At 45.3% G+C, this 24365-nt stretch overlaps 1 protein-coding gene across 2 annotated transcripts in view; it reads right to left on the reverse strand.

The window, feature by feature from the left end:
- Positions 1–23985, reverse strand: part of LOC139401860 (ubiquitin carboxyl-terminal hydrolase 22-like) — a 75076-nt gene extending 51091 nt beyond the window's left edge. The window contains exons 1-2 of one of the 2 annotated variants that reach the window (XM_071145848.1): positions 23563–23985; positions 22311–22343 (exon numbers count right to left, since the gene is read on the reverse strand). In XM_071145848.1, the coding sequence (XP_071001949.1) occupies positions 22311–22343; positions 23563–23682 (153 nt within the window). In that variant the 5' untranslated portion in view covers positions 23683–23985. The remainder of the gene's footprint in view (positions 1–22310; positions 22344–23562) is intronic. The other variant, XM_071145849.1, reaches the window with a different exon arrangement.
- Between the last annotated feature and the right edge of the window lie 380 nt (positions 23986–24365).

A 24365-nucleotide genomic window follows, 5' to 3' on the forward strand; every position in this document is an offset into this window, starting at 1 on the left:
CAGTTGACTTCAATCTGCTTGAAATACTATAGCAAGACTTGAACATTGCCGTCTACCCATGATCCCTAACATCTTGACAGAGCTTGAAGAATTCTGAAAATAATAGTCAAATATTGCACAGCCCAGGGGTTTAAAGCTAAACACTAAAGTTGAATCTAACATGTATGGACTCAGGGAGCTGAATACTGATGCCACTACATTTTATTGGTTTAATTTGTATGATTCTTAAAATTAAAAACAAAAATACATTTCCACTTTGACAGATGATTTTGTGTAGATTGTTTGTATAAAAAAAAGAGTTAAGTAAGGGATAAACACTGACATTCTGTACATTACCTTGAAAATAAGGGACGACGCAGGGCAGCCATGCGGAGCAAAGTACCTTTGCGGAGTACATTTTTTTCCAAGGTAATGTACAGAACGGAGGCCGTTATCCTGCTTATACCACAGTTGCCAAAGAAAACAATATGATAGCACACATATACCAGTTGCCAAAGAAAACAATATGATAGCACACATATACCAGTTGCCAAAGAAAACAATATGATAGTACACATTTACCACAGTTGCCAAAGAAAACAATATGATAGCAAAGAAAACAATATGATAGTACACATTTACCACAGTTGCCAAAGAAAACAATATGATAGCACACATTTACCGGTATAATCAAATGTATACTCTCTCATCGTTTGGTTGCTAGAGACACTACCCAGTCCTTCGTTCTTTATGTTTTGTTGCCATGCTTCACACACTGGTGTAACTCTGCCTTAGAGAGCTGTGGAGGATAGACATCATGTTGTGCTCTCTATGAACCAGATCAGTGGTATAGAGCCCAGATCATAGATCAGAGGGCAAAGCCTCCGAGAGGCAGCCAACACCATCATGATCATTACCCAGACACACATACTACTGGTGTACAGGCATTACCTCTCTCTCACTCACACACAGAAGAGCACAGAAACTCACTAGAATAGGCCTAGATCATGCACTGCATCCCTCCACACGCATAGGCCTAACAAGCTAACACACAGATTAGGTCTATCATGGTCTAGCTAACTAGCCTCTCCATAATACACACACCTATACATACTGTCTGTCTACTACTGCCCCTGCACTATCTAGCCTCTCTCGGTCTCTAGTCATGGTTGATGGTTGTTATTAGTGCAGCCGTGTTTCTCTCGGCGTATACACAGAGCACTGGAGGGTTTTTCTCCTCTCTCACACACATACAGGATAAATGTAGGTTTGGGCTCTGGTCTGCTTTGATGGGCTTTCCCCTGCCTATTCCCGACTCTTTACCAGCTAACACAGAGGGCACATTAATCCTGTGTGTGCGTGTGTGTACTACAGATGGTGAATGGCCCTGCCTAGACGAACAAAGGAAGGACTGCATGGTCATCTGTCATGCCTCTGAGCCAACAGATGCCCAGCAGAGTGTGAGAGTGGTCCCTCGGATTAGAACCACCAAGCCAATCAGAGAACAGAACCTCCTCGGTAGAATCCCCAAGGCACCAATCAGAAGGCCTGAAGCCCAGATGAGGTCTCTGAGGACATGTAAAATAATCCACCATCCGTAGCTCAGTAGATCAGAGGAGTGACATATGATGACACCAAATTGCTTTTAAAGCAATAAAGTTCATGAATCCAGGAACTAAAAGGTTGCCTGCCTGCGTGTCGTGTGATGGAACAATGGGGAGTAAGTGTCCACAGTAAAAGTGATGGATGGGAGAGTTTTGGGCCTGTCCCCGCCCAGTGATTGACAGGTCATTAGCCAGATGGAGGCACTGGCTGGCTCAGAGCCAGCTGATTGGCTGGGTAATATCCCAGGATGCTTTGTGATATGGTGGGCAGATTCAAGACTCTGCCTCTGGTCAGCAGAAAGAGCGAGAGAGAGAGAGAGAGAGAGAGAGAAGAGAGAACATGGGCCAGACAGAGAAGCAAAGACGGATGCCTCGACACACACTACTCCAAGTCAAACAGACACAGACGAAGTGAGAGGGAAAGGGATGGGCAGGGGAACTAGTCTGTTTAATTGGACAGTAGCTTCAGTAGAGCATCAACAAAAGGGAGCCTGGTACCTCTTGAAAGATGCACGGACAAGGGTCACGGGACAGGAGACTGGCATTTTGGGTTACAACCAGGTGCTGGCTGGGTCTAGTGTGTGTGTGCAGTGTCTTATCCACTTGACCAGTGATGCCCTCGCCTATAAAGCACTGAGGTGATACACCAGCCCAGAGGCGATAGAGAAACGCACACTCACACAGAGTACATTTACAGAGCAAGGTGTAGTCCTGCACACAAATCTGACAGGACAGCACGATACAGCTAGAAGCAGCAGAATGTCAGGCTACAGGACATATCTAGAACAGGCTAAAGACGAGCCTGGAAGACAGGCTGGGTGAGGATGGTTAGAGGGGCCTGTGGGAGGGGATCTTGATCTGTGTGAAGATGGATGGCCTTAGCCAGCCAGCCGCAGACATGCTGACAGAAAGCTATGCCCCATCAGACAGCTCTTTGCCTAGGAGGGGAGGGTGGCTGGGTCTGGGAGGTATGGTGTGAGGGGAGAGAGAGGGAGGGAAGGCTTGGGTAGTGGCCAGAAACTAAGCCTGTCAGTTCACAACAACCCACACAGATAATCTGCCTGGACTCCGTTTGGGCGGGGTGGGGTGGAAGAAGAGTGAATGAGATGTGGTGGGGACCCATCATAGACGGAGGGATCTGAGTGGAAGAGAGGGAACAAATAAGAGAAGAAAGTATGGGAGACGAGAGGAAATGAATGTGTCATCTTGACAGAAATACATTCACTCAGTCCTTCATCCTGTTCTCCACAGGCCACAACTTCTTTCTCTCTCTCTCCCTCTCTTACTTTATTTTTCATCAAAGAGCAAGACAAGTATGGGGTGGGTGAGGGGGGAAACTGTTCCTCTGATCATGCAAGAGGATTTATTCAATCAAAAACAGTTAGTCGGGCTCTGCTGCCTTTCGCTCGTTGTCGCAACCCTTTCTCCTAAAATCAAAGGAACCACTGACTTCTTGAAAGCTGCAGAGACTGAAACACTGTCATTATGCCCCCTTTCTTGTCTTTCATCATGCCGTCTGTCATTTCCACTCATCTCAGGTTATTGGCTGTGGGTTAACATTTCAGGAAGATTCCCTAAAGTGGAAATGTTTCAGTGTTGCACTGTTTCTAGGCGTATCTGGCCTATCTGCTGATAGCTAAATCGTTGTAACAGGGCCATGTTCATTACGGCACACAACGTAAAACATTTGATAACATTTTGCAAAAGGAAACAAAAATGTGCATTTCTTATTGGTCTCGTCCAGGTAGTCCCGCCTTGTCTGTTTTCTTCCGTTTGGTGTCCAATGAACATGACCCCCCCCGATAAATATCATTGAAATGGGCCTTGTTTTCACACTCTATTTAGATCAAGATACATGGGAACATAAATAATCATGACCAGTGATGGGGAAATAACACAAATCAATAAAGTTACTATTGTGATATGTATTTTAGACAATATCATACAGATACTTTGACGAAGTATTGATATGTACTTTAACTTCACTAGGGTAGGGGGCAGCAGTCGGAATTTTGGATGAAAAGCGTGCCAAAATTAAACTGCCTGCTACTCAGGCCCAGAAGATGGGGTGTGCATATAATTAGTAGATTTGGATAGAAAACTCTAAAGTTTCCAAAACTGTTAAAATAATGTCTGTGATTATAACAGAACTGATATGGTAGGCGCATTCCGATTAAAACGCGTGAACAAAAGGGAGGTATTTGGTCATAAAGAGGGACATTATCGAACAAAATGAACATTTATTGTCTAACATGGAGACTTGGGAGTGCCACCAGATGAAGATCATCAAAGGTAAGTGATTAATTTTAATTATATTTCTGACTTTTGTGACACTCTCCTTGGCTGGAAAATGGCTGTATGGGTTTCTGTGGCTAGGTGCCGACCTAACAATCGCAAAGTGTGCTTTCTCCGTAAAGCCTTTTTGAAATCTGACACAGCGGTTGCATTAAGGAGAAGTTTCTTTATTCGTATGTTTAACACTTGTATCGTTTATCAATGTTTATGATGACTATTTCTGTAATTTGATGTGGCTCTCTGCACTTTCACCGGATGTTTGTTTGAGACAATGCATTTCTGAACATAACGCGCCAATGTAAACTGAGATTTTTGGATATAAATATGAACTTTATCGAACAAAACATACAGGTATTGTGTAACATGAAGTCCTATGAGCGCCATCTGATGATATCATATATTCAAAGGTTAGTGATTAATTTTCTCTCTATTTCTGCATTTTGTGACTCCTCTCTTTGGCTGGAAAAATGGCTGTATGGTTTTCTGTGACGAGGTGCTGACTTAACATAATCGCATGGTGTGCATTCGCAGTAACGCCTTTTTTGAAATTGGACACTGTGGTTGGATTTACAAGAAGCTTCTTTAAAATGGTGGATAATACTTGTATGTTTGAAGAATTTTAATTATGGGATTTCTATTGTTTTGAATTTGGCGCCCTGCAATTTCACTGGCTGTTGTCAAGGTGAGACGCTAGCTTCCCACTTGTACCAGAGAGGTTAAAAAAATGAATTGCTTGGTAGCGTTAGCTAGCGCTAGACTGGCGCCAAAACTGCACTGTATTTCATCCTATAGCTTGTTCTCCATCTTCTTTTTAAATGGTAAACCAACATGTTTTCAGAGCTATTATTTCCCTGACTGATCAGAACTCATTTTCTCATGCCTCATCTCTCTGCAGCAGACATAGTGAGCAAAATGTTCGGAACATCAAATCAATAAATATAGAATCGTGACAATTGTGAGAATCGCAATACATATAGATCGGCACCTAAGTATCGTGCCAGCCCTATCCACGACCTTCATGAATATTCAGTCCCACCTCAGCCTCCTCCTGACCTTCATTAGCCATTCATAAACTATCAATTATAAATCCATCCATAGGTGGGTGAGGAACAGCAAAGAGCCAGACAGCCAACCTCTGAAAGCAGGGGCAGGCTTCCACAATATGCTAGTTGACAGTTTTCCTCCTTCACTCTCTTCATTTACTTTACCAGTAACTGTTTAAGTGGTAGAATTACTTCCAGACTGATGCAGTTAGATGCAGCAATCTTCTGGAAAACAACCTTCAATTAATTAAGAGAGAAAACATTACTTAACAGTCTGATGCACACACGCAAAACACACACTTTGGGCTGTGGCATATATACGCAAACAAACATGCACGTAGACACACACTGTGGCACACAGATGCGTATACACACTAAAAACCAAAAACACAGTCCCAGAGAGTGAACAGAAAGAGTAAGGAACTACAGAAGACAGAAGAAACTAGAAAAACTGGACAGCACCTAGTTCCTTCTTTAGCCAACTAAAAGTGGAAGAGCTTTTAACAATTTAGTAATACAAGGAAATACAGTAGGGTTAGTACGGTACAAAGCCATCCAACCACAGTATAATTCTGCCAGAAGGCACCATGGCATGGGCCAATCCAAACCGGGCCACTAACTGACAGAATTGCCAATCAAACGCCCCGGCTAAAGAAAGAAAGGAGAGACGGGGAGAGATGGGAGAGATGGATGGGAACGGGGCGAGAGAGATGGGGACGGGGAGAGAGATGGGGACGGGGGGAGATGGGAGAGATGGGGACGGGGCGAGAGAGATGGGGACGGGGGGAGATGGGAGAGATGGGGACGGGGCGAGAGAGATGGGGACGGGGCGAGAGAGATGGGGACGGGGAGAGAGAGATGGGGACGGGGAGAGAGAGATGGGGACGGGGCGAGAGAGATGGGGACGGGGCGAGAGAGAGATGGGGACGGGGCGAGAGAGATGGGGACGGGGCGAGAGAGATGGGGACGGGGCGAGATAGATGGGGACGGGGCGAGAGAGATGGGGACGGGGCGAGAGAGGTGGGGACGGGGCGAGAGAGATGGGGGGGACGGGGCGAGAGAGATGGGGGGGACGGGGCGAGAGAGATGGGGGGGACGGGGCGAGAGAGATGGGGGGGACGGGGCGAGAGAGATGGGGGGGACGGGGCGAGAGAGATGGGGACGGGGCGAGAGAGATGGGGACGGGGCGAGAGAGATGGGGACGGGGCGAGAGAGATGGGGATAAGCAAGAGAGAGATGGGGATGTAGAGAGAGAAATAGGCCTAAAGAGAGAAGAGTGCGAGAGAGGACACAGAAGAATCAGAGAAAGAATGGATAGAAACAGAGGAGATCGACCAGGTAGAATTATAAAAAAATATATATGTATCGTCACATACACCGGATAGGTACAGTGAAGTGTTATTTTACAGTGTAGGCCATAGTAGGTCAAAACCCCTGGAGTAAATTAGGGTTAAGTGCCTTGCTCAAGTGCAAATCTATGTTTCACCTTGTTGGGTCGGGTATTCGAACCAGCGACCTTTCGGTTACTGGCCCAGTGCTCTAACCGCTAGGCCCTTGTCATTTAGCTCTCATTATCAAAAACAAGGACGGAAGTGCTCCGTCTTTTTGTTAATTCCCGCTCTTCTTCCCCTAATGGCCAGTATTTTATGCATAGCTTAACTTCTTTGGGATAGAGGGCGGTATTTTGACGTCCGGATGAAAAGCGTGCCCAAAGTAAACTGCCTGCTACTCAGGCCCAGAAGCTAGGATATGCATATAATTATTAGATTTGGATAGAAAGCACTCTAAAGTTTCTAAAACTGTTAAATTAATGTCTGTGAATATAACAGAACTGAAATGGCAGGCGAGGGCAAATGAATAATGAATTAATTTGAATTTGGCGCTCTGCAATTTCACCGGAAGTTGTCGAAATGGGATGCTAGCGTCCCACTGATCCGCAAGAAGTTAACTGGCTTTAAAATGTTCTGTCCACGAGCCATATAGTGTGCCTGATTCTTTCTGAGGCTCCATATGATGACACTGGGATCTAACAGACTGGGAACAGTGGTACAGTGTCTGTTTACTAAGAGGACACTAGTGATCACAGTATCCATAGCCGTTCCTGTTCATCCGCCTCTGGGGAAACAGATAAATGGCTTCATTGCCAAAATCTCGAACTATTCCTTTAATATGGAGATAATTACAGGGTTTTTATCTGTATAGTGGTAATTTGGGGAATGGGGAAAAAAACAGGTAGAGCATGCAACAACAAAAAAATGAACTACACTGTAAGTGCAACAATTTCCAAAGATTTTACTGAGTTTCAGTTCATAAGGAAATCTCAATTGAAATAAAAGAATTAAGCACTAATCTCTGGGTTTCACATAACTGGGAATGCAGATATGCATCAGTTGGTCACATTCCTTCAAAAAAAGGTAAGGGCATGGATCAGAAAACATGTCAGTATCTGGTGTGACCACCATTTGCCTCATGAAGGGTGACCTGTGGAATGTTGTCCCACTCCTCTTTGATAGGTGTGCCAAGTTGCTGGATATTGGCGGGAACTGGAACACACCGTCGTACCTTTCGATCCAGAGCATCTCAAACATTCTCAATCGGTGACATGTCTGGTGAGTATGAAGGCCATGGAAGATCTGGGACATTTTCTGCTTCCAGGAATTCTGTACAGATCCTTGCAACATGGGGCTGTGCATTATCATGCTGAAACATGAGGTGATGGCGGCAGATGAATGGCAGGACAAGGGGCCTCAGAATCTCGTCACGGTATCTCTGTGCATTCAAATTGCCATTGATAAAATTAAATTGTGTTTGTTGTCCAGTGCTTATGCCTTCCCATACCATAACCCCACCACCACCATGGGGCACTCTGGTCACAACGTTGGCATCAGCCAACAGCTCGCCAACACGACGCCATTTGCCTGGTACAGTTGAAACCAGGATTCATTCATGAAGTGCACACTTCCCCAGTGGCCATCGAAGGTGAACATTTGCCCACTAAAGTCGGTTACGACACCGAACTGCTGTCAGGTCAAGACCCTGGTGAGGACGAGGAGCACACAGATGAGCTTCACTGTGATGGTTTCTGACAGTTTGTGCAGAATTATTCTGTTGTGCAAACAGTTTCATCAGATGTCCGGGTGGCTGGTCTCAGATGATCCCACAGATGAAAAAGACAGATGTGGAGGTCCTGGGCTAGTGTGGTTACACGTGGTCTGCGGTTGTGAGGCTGGTTGGACGTACTGCCAAATTCTCGAAAACATTGGATGCTGCTTTTGGTAGAGAAATGAACATTAAATTCTCTGGCAACAGCTCTGGTGGACATTGCTGCAGTCAGCATGACAATTACACACTACCTCATAACTTGAGACATTTGTGGCGTGACAAAACTGCACATTTTAGAGTGGCCTTTTATTGCCCCCAGCACCTGTGTAATGATCATGCTGTTTAACTTCTTATGGCTGGGTGGCAGTATTGAGAAGCTTGGATGAATAAGTTGCCCAAAGTAAACGGCCTACTCCTCAGTCTCAGTTGCTAATATATGTATATTATTATTGGTATTGGATAGAAAACACTCTAAAGTTTCTAAAACTGTTTGAATGATGTCTGTGAGTATAACAGAACTCATATGGCAAGCATATGGCAAGAGAAATCTGAGCTTTGTATGTATTCACCAGAGTCCCCAATGAAATCCACTTGAGATTTGAATGATGTTGCACTGCCTAGGGGTTCCACTAGATGTCAACCATCAATAGAAATTATGAGACTTCTATGGTGTTGTGGGAGTGAATGATCGCAGAATCAGTCAGGTGTCTGGCAGTCAGCCATTTTCTGATCATGCTTATTCCTCATGGTAGTCACTTGCGTTCCATGGCTCATGAAGACAAGAAGGAATAGTCCGGTTGGAACTTTATTGAAGGTATATGTTAAAAACATCCTAATGATTGATTCTGTACATAGTTTGGAATGTTTCTTCAACCTGTATATAACTTTTTGAAGTTTTTGTCCGATGTAACGCTGACCAGAATGAGCGTTTGGATATGTATGTCAAACGCACTAACAAAATAAGGTATTTGGACATAAATAACGGACATTTTCGAACAAAACAAACATTTATTGTGGACCTGGGATTACTGGAGTGCTTTCTGATGTAGATCATCAAAGGGAATATTTATCATGTAATTTCTTGTTTATGTTGACGTCAATATGGCGGCTATTGTGACAAATGTTTCTGATTCTTGCATGGCTGGCTTATTCCGTAATTTAAAAAAAAAAAATCAGACACAGCGGTTGCATTAAGGAGAGGTATATCTATAAATCTGTGTGTATAACTTGTATAACTACATTTATGATGAGTATTTCTGTTGAATGATGTGGCTATGCAAAATCACTGGATGTTTTTGGAACTAGTGAATGTAACGCACCAATGTAAACTCATATTTTATATGAACCTTATCAAACAAAACATACATGTATTGTGTAACATGAAGTCCTATTAGTGTCATCTGATGAAGATCATCAAAGGTTAGTGATTAATTTGATCTCTATTTCAGCTTATTGAAACTCCTCTCTTTGGCTGGGGGGGGGGAAATGGCTGTGTTTTTCTGTGGCTATATGTGGTGACCTAACAATCGTTTGTGGTGCTTTTGCTGTAAAGCATATTTGAAATCGGACACTGGGGTGAGGTTAACAACAAGAATAGCTTTACAATGGTATGAGATTCATGTATGTTTGAGGAATGTTAATTGAGATTTTTGATGTTTTGAAAATGGCACCCTACACTTTGACTGGCTGTTGACATATCGCTCCCGTTAAGGGATTGCAGCCATAAGAAGTTAATCAGCTTCTTGATATGCCACACCTGTCAGGTGGATGGAGTATCTTGGCAAAGGAGAAATACTCACTAACAGGGTTGTAAACAAATGTGTACACCAAGTTTGAGAGAAATAAGCAGTGTGTGTGTGTGTACAGTGGTTCTTCCTGTAAAAGTTGCATCATACTGCACACACCCTTGTGTGCTGCCGCAGATTTTCTATGGCACGTTATATAATTGTCAGCCATTCTTGCCATTAATGTTAATTAGTGCTAGTTTGACCACCAGAGGGCATTTTTGAGAAGCATTTGATAGTCTTCAATATTGGCTGTACTAGAGAATTTAAAACCTTCTTGTGTAAGAACATAGTATATGTTCTTACACAAGATTGATTTAAAATACATTTTGCAGAATTAATTTGATTAATATTATGGTGTTTCTATTCCCCAAAAAACTTCAGGGTTTCCGTTAGGAAAATATGACACTGTACAACCTGACGGTCAGGAGTAGGCTACAGTACTAAGAGCATAACATTTCCACACCCCAATTGTAGTCTAACCAATACCCAGTGAATATAAAAAATCTAATAGATTTATCCAGACCAGTCCGCATGCTTGTCTCAGAGCAATGCGAAACGGTGCTGAAATAGTTGACCACACGCGGGTAGGCTATTCTTGAACACGGGGTGAGACATTCTTACTAATAAATAAATAAAGCCAGTTTGTTATATAGAATTATTTATTTATGTTTTTAGAGGGAGAGAAACCAAAAGCCCACTGTCGACTCATGGGTCTCCCAGTCACGGCCGGCATGGGTATTGAACCAGCATCTGTAGCAATGCAGTTTGCATAGCGATGCAGTGTCTTAGACCGCTGTGCCACTCGGGAGGCCGCATCCACAAAGTTTTTAATGCTGATCAACTGCCTTGAACAAAGTATCTATTGTCCTGCTAATAGCCCATATTGGCGCTGTACAACGTGACTGGTCGGGAGTAGGCTACAGTACTGCATTAAGAACAAAATAATTCTAACATTAACACAGCCTAATTGTAGTCTAACCAATACCCAAACAGAGAAAATAAAAATATCATTGCCTCTTCCATTAATTTTGAAAGAGTATTTTCCAGTAAGCATAATCAGTGCTCTAACTCCCTCTTGCGCAGGTCTGGAGCAGTGACGCAGGGTACCGTACTAAACCACAAATTACCTCAAAGTCCCGCAGCATAACCTCCAAACTTTTAGTTGAGCAACCACTGTATGGAACATTTCCGGCATCTTTTATTTCAGCTCATAAAACATGGGTCCAACACTTTACATGTTACGTTTATATTTTTGTTCAGCATATATATATATATATACATATTTTTTTTTTAAATAACACCATATTTGAGAACAAACAATCAAATAAAAGCTAGAAAGTCAGCGAGAATCGAGGGCAGATGCCCATTAATTTTGTTATAATGTTTGAGCAGAGCAACAATAGCCATGGCAACATGCATAGAACTGCAGGACATTTTCTCTAAGCTCAAGGGTAAAGTGTGTACAATTGCAGAAAAGTTGCTTTACAACAGCAACATTTTCTCTATGCCACCAAGATACTTGTACAGCTTTATACAGTTTACACTTCCACTTCCAATGAACTGTGGGGGTCAAAATACTTAAACTGTCCACCAAATCTATTCATTTAAAAAGTTTTACATTCACCTGAAAAGAGGTGATTTTATTTTTACGACACCATTCATACAAATCTAACTATAGCCTATACTGGTGGTGTTTCCTTCACCATATACACTACATAGTGTGCTAATGTTTAACCAGAGCCATATTATCCCTGGAAAAACAGTGCACAACATAGGGCATAGGGTGCCATTTGGGACATAGCTGTTGAGCCTGTATGCAGGGCAGGTGACAGAGGTTATGTGAAAGATTCAGTCATGTATTGAGGGGGAATTGATTTTAGCTGGCGGTAGCTTGAGGATGACCGATCTCACAGAGAAAGAGACAGACAGAGGGACAGACAGAGAAAGAGAGACAGAAAGAGACAGAGACACAGAGACAGATAGACACAGACGGACAGACAGACGAGAGAGACAGAGACAGACCAAGTGAATACAAAGCCACTATCACTCAAGAGCGCACATATGTTCCCTTTCCTGCTCTGAATGACAACGTCCCCCAATGTCCTGGTGCTGCTAAGCATCTCTGCAAGCAGCAAACACGGCCACTATGTGTTAGCGTCAACACGGTCGAGGCCAACCATAAGGAGGAAAACAAGGTTCTGGTGCAGAGGTAGAGACAGCGGATTCCTTTCCTCACTGATGGTTCTCCTTTCACCTGCCTATGCTAACATTGACACTAAACAGACAGACACACAAACTTCATAATGAAAAATAATGTGACCGGTAAAATGAAGAAGGCCATCTTTATCTCCTAACGAATTGACAACAGAAACATAGATTCTTAAAAAAGTATTAAATATTCAAATGTAATAAATAAACTTCAAATGAAATAGTTAACAATATTGACAGTAATGAAAAAGCATCCTGAGCTATTTCCGAATATTTTATTTATTTATTTAACCTTTAACTAGCCACGTCAGTTAAGAACAAATTCTTATTTTCAATGACGGCCTAGGAAAAGTGGCTTCAGGGGCAGAACAGATTTTTACCTTGTCAGCTCGGGGATTCGATCTAGCCACCTTTCCTGTCCAACGCGCTAACCTCTAGGCTACCCTGCCTCTAACCTCTAGGCTACCCTGCCTCTAACCGCTAGGCTACCCTGCCTCTAACCGCTAGGCTACCCTGCCTCTAACCGCTAGGCTACCCTGCCTCTAACCGCTAGGCTACCCTGCCTCTAACCGCTAGGCTACCCTGCCGCCCAAAATACCCCGGTGTACTTCCCAAGCCTAACCTGAGCAGCTGGAGATAATCGTTTCTCCTGCCTTCACTGCCTCCATCCATCTCCCAGTCATTCTGCATCAGTAATCCCAGCCTGTGTGTGTGTGTGTGTGTGTGTGTGTTAAACAGCCAGTCGGGCTCAGCAGGCAAGCCAGATGTACCTTGAAACAGGTGTTAGACAGCTGTTTAACAGGAAAAAAAGGCTTGTCCCAGTCCTAATCCCAGACAGACACAAACCCCCGAGCTACAACTGCTGCACGAGACAGATAGGGGAGATAAGTAGTAGCCTTCACCTGTTGTTAGGGCTATCGTTTGTCATGGTGGAGTGTGGACAGTGGAGATTGTAGAACTATAGCTGTAAGCTATGGCGGGTTGATCAGATAACACACATTGGCACTATATAATATACCGCTATCTGAATAACTCTTGTTTTTTCCCCTCGTTATTTTACCAGGTAAATTCACTGAGAACACGTTCTCATTTACAGCAATGACCTGGGGAATAGTTACAGGGGAGGGGGTAGGGGTGAATGAGCCAATTGGAATCTGGGGATGATTAGGTGGACATGGTATGAAGGCCAGATTGTGAATTTAGCCAGGACACGGGGGTTGACACCACTACTCTCACAATAAGTGCCATGGGATCTTTAGTGACCACAGAGTCAGGACACCCGTTTAATGTCCCATCCGACAGACAGCTACCTACACAGGGCAATGTCCCCAATCACTACCCTGGGGCATCGGAATATACATTTATTATTAGACCAGGGGAAAGCATGCCTCCTACTGGCCCTCCAACACCACTTCCATCCAGGGAGCGACCGGGACCAACCCTGATGATGGCCACTAGAACACATGCTTTGGCATAGATTGTTGACAACGTGTAAACTATATTTAGTCTCCAATGTATATCGAAAACATAAATACATTGGCACAATTGTTGTTAGCTAGCTAGCAAATTTAGCCATATTAGCATAGACGTGACAGTTCAAAACAAGACATGGTATCAAGAACAAGAGAAAACGAGTCACCGATGAATCCCCACATTGCAGCTTCTTGTCATCGTTGCCATGTGACCGTTCAGAATCGTAACGTCACACGGCCTTCAGAACCATCGATGCGCGTGCATCATTTTCGTGACGTTGTCAGCCAGCCCGGGTAATATCTCAGCCTAGAAAAATAATGTTCACTGCACAGCTTTTTTTCAAGGGAAGTAGCCTACGCTTCATGGTTCCTACGGGGGCAGCAAAACGGCAGAAATAGGCTACACAATTCATATGCCCATGACTGTGTGCAGTGAAGATGGCTTAGAATCCACCAGCCCTCAGGCTGTCGCCTCGGGGGGTGTCGTGCTCAGCAGGCTGTTAGAAGCTGGGTGAACAGAGCAGAGAGGCTGAGGGCACCGACTGACTGCCTGGACAGAGAGTGACAGGACAAACCCTCTGCCGATAACCACATTACTGGTAAAACCATTAGTGTAAAACATTGATGAAACGTTCTAGGAATGAACAGCCTCGTAACGTTACGGATGCTGGATCCACACAGTGGAGGAAACCCTTTAACAGCAGAGCTTCTGGATCCCACAACGAGCAGCGCTACTTTACCTTCATGCTCTTGGATGGAGAGCTTCCATTGAGAAACAGATGACAGCCATTGACTAGGCCTGGTAACTAGGCCTGCTCCCATTCCCTCCAACTCTAGCCATCCCAAACAGACAGCCATCTTGGACAAGAGACAGCCCATAGAACTGGGGAGGTAGAAATTAAATAAATGATGAAGATAGATGTGACTGTGGAGGTGCTTTAAAAATAAAATATGGTGGGAACTAAGGCAGGAGGTGCTTATAAGAGTACGCTCACTGGAGGTTACTATTCGTTAATGTAGCTTTATTTTTCAGTTACACAGACTGAGGGTCGTCTCCTGACATACTGTAGTGTAGCCTACTGCATCCTCAACTTCTACACAGATAGACGGAGAGCAATGGATGTTTGTGTAGGTACTGAGATGGTTTACAGTTGTGTGATTTCTCATCTGCTGATGTGACTTTCAAGGCAGGAGGTATCTATTCACAATACCAAGACCAGGGACACAATGTCAGTGACCTTCTCGCTGTTATATTGTGTGATTTCTCATCTGCTGATGTGACTTTCAAGGCAGGAGGTATCTATTCACAATACCAAGACCAGGGACACAATGTCAGTGACCTTCTCGCTGTTATATTGTGTGATTTCTCATCTGCTGATGTGACTTTCAAGGCAGGAGGTCTCTATTCACAATACCAAGACCAGGGACACAATGTCAGTGACCTTCTCACTGTTATATACAGTTGTGTGATTTCTCATCTGCTGATGTGACTTTCAAGGCAGGAGGTATCTATTCACAATACCAAGACCAGGGACACAATGTCAGTGACCTTCTCGCTGTTATATTGTGTGATTTCTCATCTGCTGATGTGACTTTCAAGGCAGGAGGTATCTATTCACAATACCAAGACCAGGGACACAATGTCAGTGACCTTCTCGCTGTTATATTGCTGTTATATTGTGATTTCTCATCTGCTGATGTGACTTTCAAGGCAGGAGGTCTCTATTCACAATACCAAGACCAGGGACACAATGTCAGTGACCTTCTCACTGTTATATTGTGTGATTTCTCATCTGCTGATGTGACTTTCAAGGCAGGAGGTATCTATTCACAATACCAAGACCAGGGACACAATGTCAGTGACCTTCTCGCTGTTATATTGTGTGATTTCTCATCTGCTGATGTGACTTTCAAGGCAGGAGGTCTCTATTCACAATACCAAGACCAGGGACACAATGTCAGTGACCTTCTCACTGTTATATTGTGTGATTTCTCATCTGCTGATGTGACTTTCAAGGCAGGAGGTATCTATTCACAATACCAAGACCAGGGACACAATGTCAGTGACCTTCTCGCTGTTATATTGTGTGATTTCTCATCTGCTGATGTGAGTTTCAAGGCAGGAGGTATCTATTCACAATACCAAGACCAGGGACACAATGTCAGTGACCTTCTCGCTGTTATATTGTGTGATTTCTCATCTGCTGATGTGACTTTCAAGGCAGGAGGTATCTATTCACAATACCAAGACCAGGGACACAATGTATCTATTCACAATACCAAGACCAGGGACACAATGTCAGTGACCTTCTCGCTGTTATATTGTGTGATTTCTCATCTGCTGATGTGACTTTCAAGGCAGGAGGTATCTATTCACAATACCAAGACCAGGGACACAATGTCAGTGACCTTCTCGCTGTTATTTCAGGAGGTATCAGTGACCTTCTCGCTGTTATATTGTGTGATTTCTCATCTGCTGATGTGACTTTCAAGGCAGGAGGTATCTATTCACAATACCAAGACCAGGGACACAATGTCAGTGACCTTCTCGCTGTTATATTGTGTGATTTCTCATCTGCTGATGTGACTTTCAAGGCAGGAGGTCTCTATTCACAATACCAAGACCAGGGACACAATGTCAGTGACCTTCTCACTGTTATATTGTGTGATTTCTCATCTGCTGATGTGACTTTCAAGGCAGGAGGTATCTATTCACAATACCAAGACCAGGGACACAATGTCAGTGACCTTCTCGCTGTTATATTGTGTGATTTCTCATCTGCTGATGTGACTTTCAAGGCAGGAGGTATCTATTCACAATACCAAGACCAGGGACACAATGTCAGTGACCTTCTCGCTGTTATATTGTGTGATTTCTCATCTGCTGATGTGACCTTCTCGCTGTTATATTGTGTGATTTCTCATCTGCTGATGTGAGTTTCAAGGCAGGAGGTATCTATTCACAATACCAAGACCAGGGACACAATGTCAGTGACCTTCTCGCTGTTATATTGTGTGATTTCTCATCTGCTGATGTGAGTTTCAAGGCAGGAGGTATCTATTCACAATACCAAGACCAGGGACACAATGTCAGTGACCTTCTCGCTGTTATATTGTGTGATTTCTCATCTGCTGATGTGAGTTTCAAGGCAGGAGGTATCTATTCACAATACCAAGACCAGGGACACAATGTCAGTGACCTTCTCGCTGTTATATTGTGTGATTTCTCATCTGCTGATGTGACTTTCAAGGCAGGAGGTATCTATTCACAATACCAAGACCAGGGACACAATGTCAGTGACTGTTATATTGTGTGATTTCTCATCTGCTGAGTTTCAAGGCAGGAGGGACACAATGTCAGTGACCTTCTCGCTGTTATATTGTGTGATTTCTCATCTGCTGATGTGAGTTTCAAGGCAGGAGGTATCTATTCACAATACCAAGACCAGGGACACAATGTCAGTGACCTTCTCGCTGTTATATTGTGTGATTTCTCATCTGCTGATGTGAGTTTCAAGGCAGGAGGTATCTATTCACAATACCAAGACCAGGGACACAATGTCAGTGACCTTCTCGCTGTTATATTGTGTGATTTCTCATCTGCTGATGTGAGTTTCAAGGCAGGAGGTATCTATTCACAATACCAAGACCAGGGACACAATGTCAGTGACCTTCTCGCTGACCTTCTGCTGTTATATTGTGTGATTTCTCATCTGCTGATGTGAGTTTCAACTTTCAAGGCAGGAGGTATCTATTCACAATACCAAGACCAGGGACACAATGTCAGTGACCTTCTCGCTGTTATATTGTGTGATTTCTCATCTGCTGATGTGAGTTTCAAGGCAGGAGGTATCTATTCACAATACCAAGACCAGGGACACAATGTCAGTGACCTTCTCGCTGTTATATTGTGTGATTTCTCATCTGCTGATGTGACTTTCAAGGCAGGAGGTATCTATTCACAATACCAAGGCCAGGGACACAATGTCAGTGACCTTCTCACTGTTATATTGTGTGATTTCTCATCTGCTGATGTGACTTTCAAGGCAGGAGGTATCTATTCACAATACCAAGGCCAGGGACACAATGTCAGTGACCTTCTCACTGTTATATTGTGTGATTTCTCATCTGCTGATGTGACTTTCAAGGCAGGAGGTCTATCTATTCACAATCTGTTATATTGTGTGATTTCTCATCTGCTGATGTGAGTTTCAAGGCAGGAGGTATCTATTCACAATACCAAGACCAGGGACACAATGTCAGTGACCTTCTCGCTGTTATATTGTGTGATTTCTCATCTGCTGATGTGAGTTTCAAGGCAGGAGGTATCTATTCACAATACCAAGACCAGGGACACAATGTCAGTGACCTTCTCGCTGTTATATTGTGTGATTTCTCATCTGCTGATGTGAGTTTCAAGGCAGGAGGTATCTATTCACAATACCAAGACCAGGGACACAATGTCAGTGACCTTCTCGCTGTTATATTGTGTGATTTCTCATCTGCTGATGTGAGTTTCAAGGCAGGAGGTATCTATTCACAATACCAAGACCAGGGACACAATGTCAGTGACCTTCTCCTGTTATAACAGACATTAGACTGAGTGGCATGTTACCTACACATTAAAGACCCACAGTCATCCTCCCTGTATACTGGAGGCAACATTGCTGCTGACAGTGACCTTCTCGCTGATTTCTCATCTGCTGATGTGAGTTTCAAGGCAGGAGGTATCTATTCACAATACCAAGACCAGGGACACAATGTCAGTGACCTTCTCGCTGTTATATTGTGTGATTTCTCATCTGCTGATGTGAGTTTCAAGGCAGGAGGTATCTATTCACAATACCAAGACCAGGGACACAATGTCAGTGACCTTCTCGCTGTTATATTGTGTGATTTCTCATCTGCTGATGTGAGTTTCAAGGCAGGAGGTATCTATTCACAATACCAAGACCAGGGACACAATGTCAGTGACCTTCTCGCTGTTATAACAGCCACCCTATTACTCATTAGACTGAGTGGCATGTTACCTACACATTAAAGTCCCACAGTCCTACAACCTGGTCAGGAAATATCCTCCCTGTATACTGGAGGCAACGTTGCTGCTGACAGACCTGGAGGCAGACCAAAGAGATTGGGGCTGGGCTACGAGTGAGAGAGAGACTTGAGGGATACACAACAAAGTACAAAGAAGAAAGAACATAACTGGGCAACTATCCAGGCCGAAAAAGCTGGAAAATATGACGTATGCCGAGCCATATGGTAAAAGGAAGTTCCTGTGAATGACTTAATTAAATATAACTTTGCCTTGAAGATATTCAGCCTTTACAGACAGAGGTAAGAGTAAAAAAGGTGGTGGATTTGACCTGAAACCCAGCGCCCACATTCAGGTTCCAGCTCTGCAGCTGAGGGACCTTTACACCCTCAGGTCACCGACACATTTGCCTACCTTTGTTGCTTTGTCCTGTTTGCACAACAGGCGGCTACATAGTTCCACGAATCATGATGATGAAACAGAAACAGTCACTAGTGTTTGGTTGGGGAAAAGCAGTGCTGACAAATGGGGAACAGTGTACTCCACAAATCTGGGTTCAAATACTATTTGATAGAAATCATTTCAAAAGACTCTCTGCTTGATTGAGCTTGCCTGGCTTAACGTACCAATAGAATTGTCCCAACAAGTTAAACCCAGTCTATTTGGCACTCTAGGCAGGCTAGCGCAAACGCTCAAAGTATTTGAAAGATTTCAAATCGTATTTGAACCCAAGACTGCGGAGAAAGGCGACTTCATTCCGATAATGAATGTGAATTCCTGTAACTGTCTGCACACAAAAACACAATAACTGAGTTGACCTGATTGATGCTCTGGGCAAACTCAGTAGCGACTGGGAGTGAGTGCCAAAAGCTAATAGCCTCTTTCATACCCACAGAGAAGCCAGCAGACCCTCACTGGGGCTCAATAATAAGGACATCGAGACAACATAAAAAAGTCCACAACTACCTATCAGGGTTGAGTGGAGGACGGCTCATAATAATGGCTGGAACGGAGCCAATGGAATGGCATCAAACACATCAAAAACTGTTTGAAGTATTAGATACCATTCCACCTATTCTGCTCCAGTCATTACAATGAGTCTGTCCTCCCCAATGAAGGTGCCACCAACCTCCTGTGGTGTACAATAGGCACAAAACGGAGTGAAACAAAGAAGCACTATCAGAACTTGTCCAATAAGAAAAGCTTTTTTTCATTTTCCGCTACAAAACATTTTGCTTTGGTGTGCCCTAGTGAACAGGACCCTGGTAAAGAAATAAGCTAAACGTCCATAGTCTCCATTCAAACATCTAATGATGCTGATTACCTGCCTTGAATAGAGAGAGCTTTGACTTAGCAGAGCTCTTGGGGTTGAAACACACACAGAGATTCAAATATGCTGCATCTGGGACCAAGTGGGGCCCTAAACACCCAGCCGGCCCAGGCGCAGCAATCCCATTTCAACATGCTCCTCCTGGGGCTTTAGGGAGCTAGCTGCAGAGTTGTGGTTACTGGTGGTTACCTCTGGGAGTGTCGATCGTAGCTGTGAGCAGTGTGCACACAGTGAGGCTTCAGAGGATGTGCTCGGTTAATTAATTTGAAAAGAGAGGGCTCTGAGACTGAGGGGCAAAAAGAAAAGTTAATCATGATGATGTACTACTATACAGGAGAGGAGGGAGGGAGGGAGAGCATGGAGGGAGGGAGAGCATGGAGGGAGGGAGGGAGGGAGAGCATGGAGGGAGGGAGAGCCTGGAGGGAGGGAGAGCATGGACAAGAGAGGGAGGGAGAGCCTGGAGGGAGGGAGGGAGAGCATGGAGGGAGGGAGGGAGGGAGAGCATGGAGGGAGGGAGAGCCTGGAGGGAGGGAGGGAGGGAGGGAGGCATGGAGGGAGGGAGGGAGGGAGAGCATGGAGGGAGGGAGAGCCTGGAGGGAGGGAGGGAGGGAGAGCATGGAGGGAGGGAGAGCCTGGAGGGAGGGAGGGAGGGAGGGAGAGCATGGAGGGAGGGAGAGCCTGGAGGGAGGGAGGGAGGGAGGGAGAGCATGGAGGGAGGGAGAGCCTGGAGGGAGGGAGGGAGGGAGAGGAGGGAGGGAGGGAGAGCATGGAGGGAGGGAGAGCCTGGAGGGAGGGAGGGAGGGAGAGCATGGAGGGAGGGAGAGCCTGGAGGGAGGGAGGGAGGGAGAGCATGGACAAGAGAGGGAGGGAGAGCCTGGAGGGAGGGAGGGAGGGAGGGAGGGAGGGAGGGAGGGAGGGAGGGCCTGGACAAGAGAGAGAGGGGGGGGGGGAGAGAGAGAGCCTGGACGAGGGAGGGAGCCTGGACGGAAGAGGGAGGGGAGAGAAAGCCTGGACGGAAGAGGGAGGGGAGGGAGAGCCTGGACGGAAGAGGGAGGGGAGGGAGAGCCTGGACGGAAGAGGGAGGGGAGGGAGAGCCTGGACGGAAGAGGGAGGGAGAGCCTGGACGGAAGAGGGAGGGAGAGCCTGGACGGAAGAGGGAGGGGAGGAGAGGGAGGGAGAGCCTGGACGGAAGAGGGAGGGAGAGGGAGGAGGGAGGAGGGAGGGAGAGCCTGGACGGAAGAGGGAGGGGAGGGGAGAGAGCCTGGACGGAAGAGGGAGGGGAGGGAGAGAGAGCCTGGACGGAAGAGGGAGGGGAGGGAGAGAGAGCCTGGACGGAAGAGGGAGGGGAGGGAGAGAGAGCCTGGACGGAAGAGGGAGGGGAGGGAGAGAGAGCCTGGACGGAAGAGGGAGGGGAGGGAGAGAGAGCCTGGACGGAAGAGGGAGGGGAGGGAGAGAGAGCCTGGACGGAAGAGGGAGGGGAGGGAGAGAGAGCCTGGACGGAAGAGGGAGGGGAGGGAGAGAGAGCCTGGACGGAAGAGGGAGGGGAGGGAGAGAGAGCCTGGACGGAAGAGGGAGGGGAGGGAGAGAGAGCCTGGACGGAAGAGGGAGGGGAGGGAGAGAGAGCCTGGACGGAAGAGGGAGGGGAGGGAGAGAGAGCCTGGACGGAAGAGGGAGGGGAGGGAGAGAGAGCCTGGACGGAAGAGGGAGGGGAGGGAGAGAGAGCCTGGACGGAAGAGGGAGGGGAGGGAGAGAGAGCCTGGACGGAAGAGGGAGGGGAGGGAGAGCCTGGACGGAAGAGGGAGGGGAGGGAGAGCCTGGACGGAAGAGGGAAGGGAGGGAGAGCCTGGACGGAAGAGGGAGAGGGAGGGAGAGCCTGAACGGAGTGTGTTAACAACCATCAAGTTCTAGTGAACTGCTGTAGCGCTGTACAAACAAAGGGTCATCGACCCTCTGGCGACAGCTGTTTGTTCTAGAGACAGACCTGTGTCTGTCATCGTACAGTACTCATCGTGTCTCATCAAATATAGTAGTTGAGCTAAAGCTTTAGCAGTTAGAAACACATCAATTGTTGCAGGACAATGCGCTAGGCTATCAACCATCCAGATAGATGATAGCATTTCGGTCAGAGGAGGCTGGTGGGGGAGCTTTAGGAGGACGGGCTCATTGTGTTTGCTGGAATGGAATCAATTGAACAGAGTCAAACATGTTACCATGTGTTTGGTACCATTCCAGCCATGACAATGAGCCCATCCTATAGCTCTTCCCACCAGCCTCCACTGCTATCCATCTGCAGCAGGGTTTTCCTAACTCAGTCCTGGGTAATAGATTGCCATAGCACGAGTATGAAGGACGTGTGTGAGAAAGTAAAAAGGGGAGAAAGCAAGCCAGCATTTGGTTTACAGTACCTACTCTACTAATGTTAGTGCAAGGAGGAAGGAGAAGTTTGTCGACTCACCAATGCTGTCCATCTCACATCATTCTGAAGCACCTAGTTCAACAACAACGAAATAAAACATGTAATGTGTGTTGTGACTGCCAGTGGAAAACAAACACACAGGTTGTAGTCAAAAGCAATCAAACCATTCATTCAGTACAGGACACTAACAACAAACAGGACCGAAAAGCAAAAACAAAAGGTTGACATAATTTAGGCTAGCTAGACTAATATTTGCTAAAATGGGGGGGGGGGGGGGGGGGGGGGGAATCATTGCTATCAGTAACCTATAGGGTCGGGATATTTTGAGACACTGACTGAATTGAAATGCCAAGAACCTAATTTATAAGTTATACGGCAAGTAATTTGGGAGGGGGGGGGGGGGTGGGTGAGAGCAGATGGTCGAACGAAATGGTTCAGTGTGCTTTGCGCTTTGCTGGCCTGAATGAGGAGTGGGAGGGAGCATGCTTCACTGAACAATGCACAACTGTGGTGTTGCTAGTGACAATAGGTGGATCTGGTCAAAACAGCCAACCACATTCACATAAATAAATTATGTAACGTAAGGACAGTCACGTTGGCATGCAAATATATTGCATCATTTTAAGAAAGGGATTCAATAGCAAGCTACAGTAACAGCTCAATTGATACCCTCCAATAAAATTGTATTTGCTGATGAGCTAGATTCTTGGTAACGTTAGCTAACCAACCAGCAACACCAGGCTAGATGTCAACTAGCGCACAACCTACGCTAGCTATATACTAGTTATCTAAACACGATTCGTTTTGCTCAGGAGGAGAGTGAGTTTCTCGCGTTATCATTCATTGTTGGCGTTTATTTCCCTGCAGTAGCACACCGTATCAAGCTAATTTAACTGGCAGTGATGATCAAGTCTAGACTGGTGTTAGCTAGCTATTGTAAGATAACGTTAGTTCTGCTGTGTCAATTATCCAGCTAGACATGATCTAATGACTGATTGATGCAATGTAGTCTCTATGATGAGATTGATGCGCCTTGAATATTCCCAGGTAGCATGATGATGGGGTAACTTTATGCTACCTGCGTTTCCAGTCACAACGAACGAGCTGTGGTGTGTTAGCTGGCGCAATGTGTCTGCATTAAACCACCACACTCAAACAGTGTAACGTTACGTGGGTGTACATGTGTGTGCTTGAAACTGTGTGGGGCGTTTATGCATAACGTTAGCCCTTCTGTCTGTGCGTAGTTATATGCCGTTTGTGCTTCAGTTTCTCAATGGCATTCCTGTTTTACCTTTCGTCTCCTGGCTTCAGCACTCCCGCTCCAAACAAAGCATTGATATATGACTCGTAGGTTTTGCCTCCAATTGTCCACCTTATAAGCGTTCACATGTGAGCACCCGGCTGGACTCATGACTGAAACAACATTCAGTTTTGTATTTTAAATGAAGAGACGTGTCCTGGAATCGAGAATAAGCTAACTAGCTAGCGGGTGCTTGCTGTCCAGTACAGAAGCTAGCTGTGGTTTCCGTTTGGAAATGGACAGCCGCGACAATACCCAAAATCAGATTCGGCATCTGACAAATACGTCCTTTGTTGACATTTTTGTACAGTTATCCGTCTTCGTGAATCTATTGACGTCTCAGACTGACAGTTGCCTTTATCCTCATGTCAAACACTTCCACTCAGGATGTGTTTTTCTAATGGTATGTTGCGCGTCGAGCCCGCCCAAAGCGAAACATGATTAGCGGATACAGAGAGAGGTGACTTCATGTTGGCTGAAGAGTGCGCTGGTGCGTTGTTTCCCGTTAAAGTCACGCCCCTTTGCAGTAAGGATAGGATTCTGATTGGTGAAAAAATATGTCCTTTCATAAAGTAGGCGGACTCACTGGTCTAAAATAACCAATAGGCTGAGATTAAATCAAACCTGGGTCGCTTACTGGTTTTGTCAAATTGTAAAAAAAATAAAAAATAAAAAATAGTTTTATTTAATTGACAAAACCAAGTACTGCCCTTTCAACTGGACTACAGCGGTCGCCCGCCTGCCTCTGTACTAGTTAGAGGCCCTCATACGATGAAAATTGATAATATCAATTC

The sequence above is a fragment of the Oncorhynchus clarkii genome, unplaced genomic scaffold, assembly GCF_045791955.1.
Source record: "Oncorhynchus clarkii lewisi isolate Uvic-CL-2024 unplaced genomic scaffold, UVic_Ocla_1.0 unplaced_contig_335_pilon_pilon, whole genome shotgun sequence".
Taxonomy (NCBI): Eukaryota; Metazoa; Chordata; class Actinopteri; order Salmoniformes; family Salmonidae; genus Oncorhynchus; species Oncorhynchus clarkii.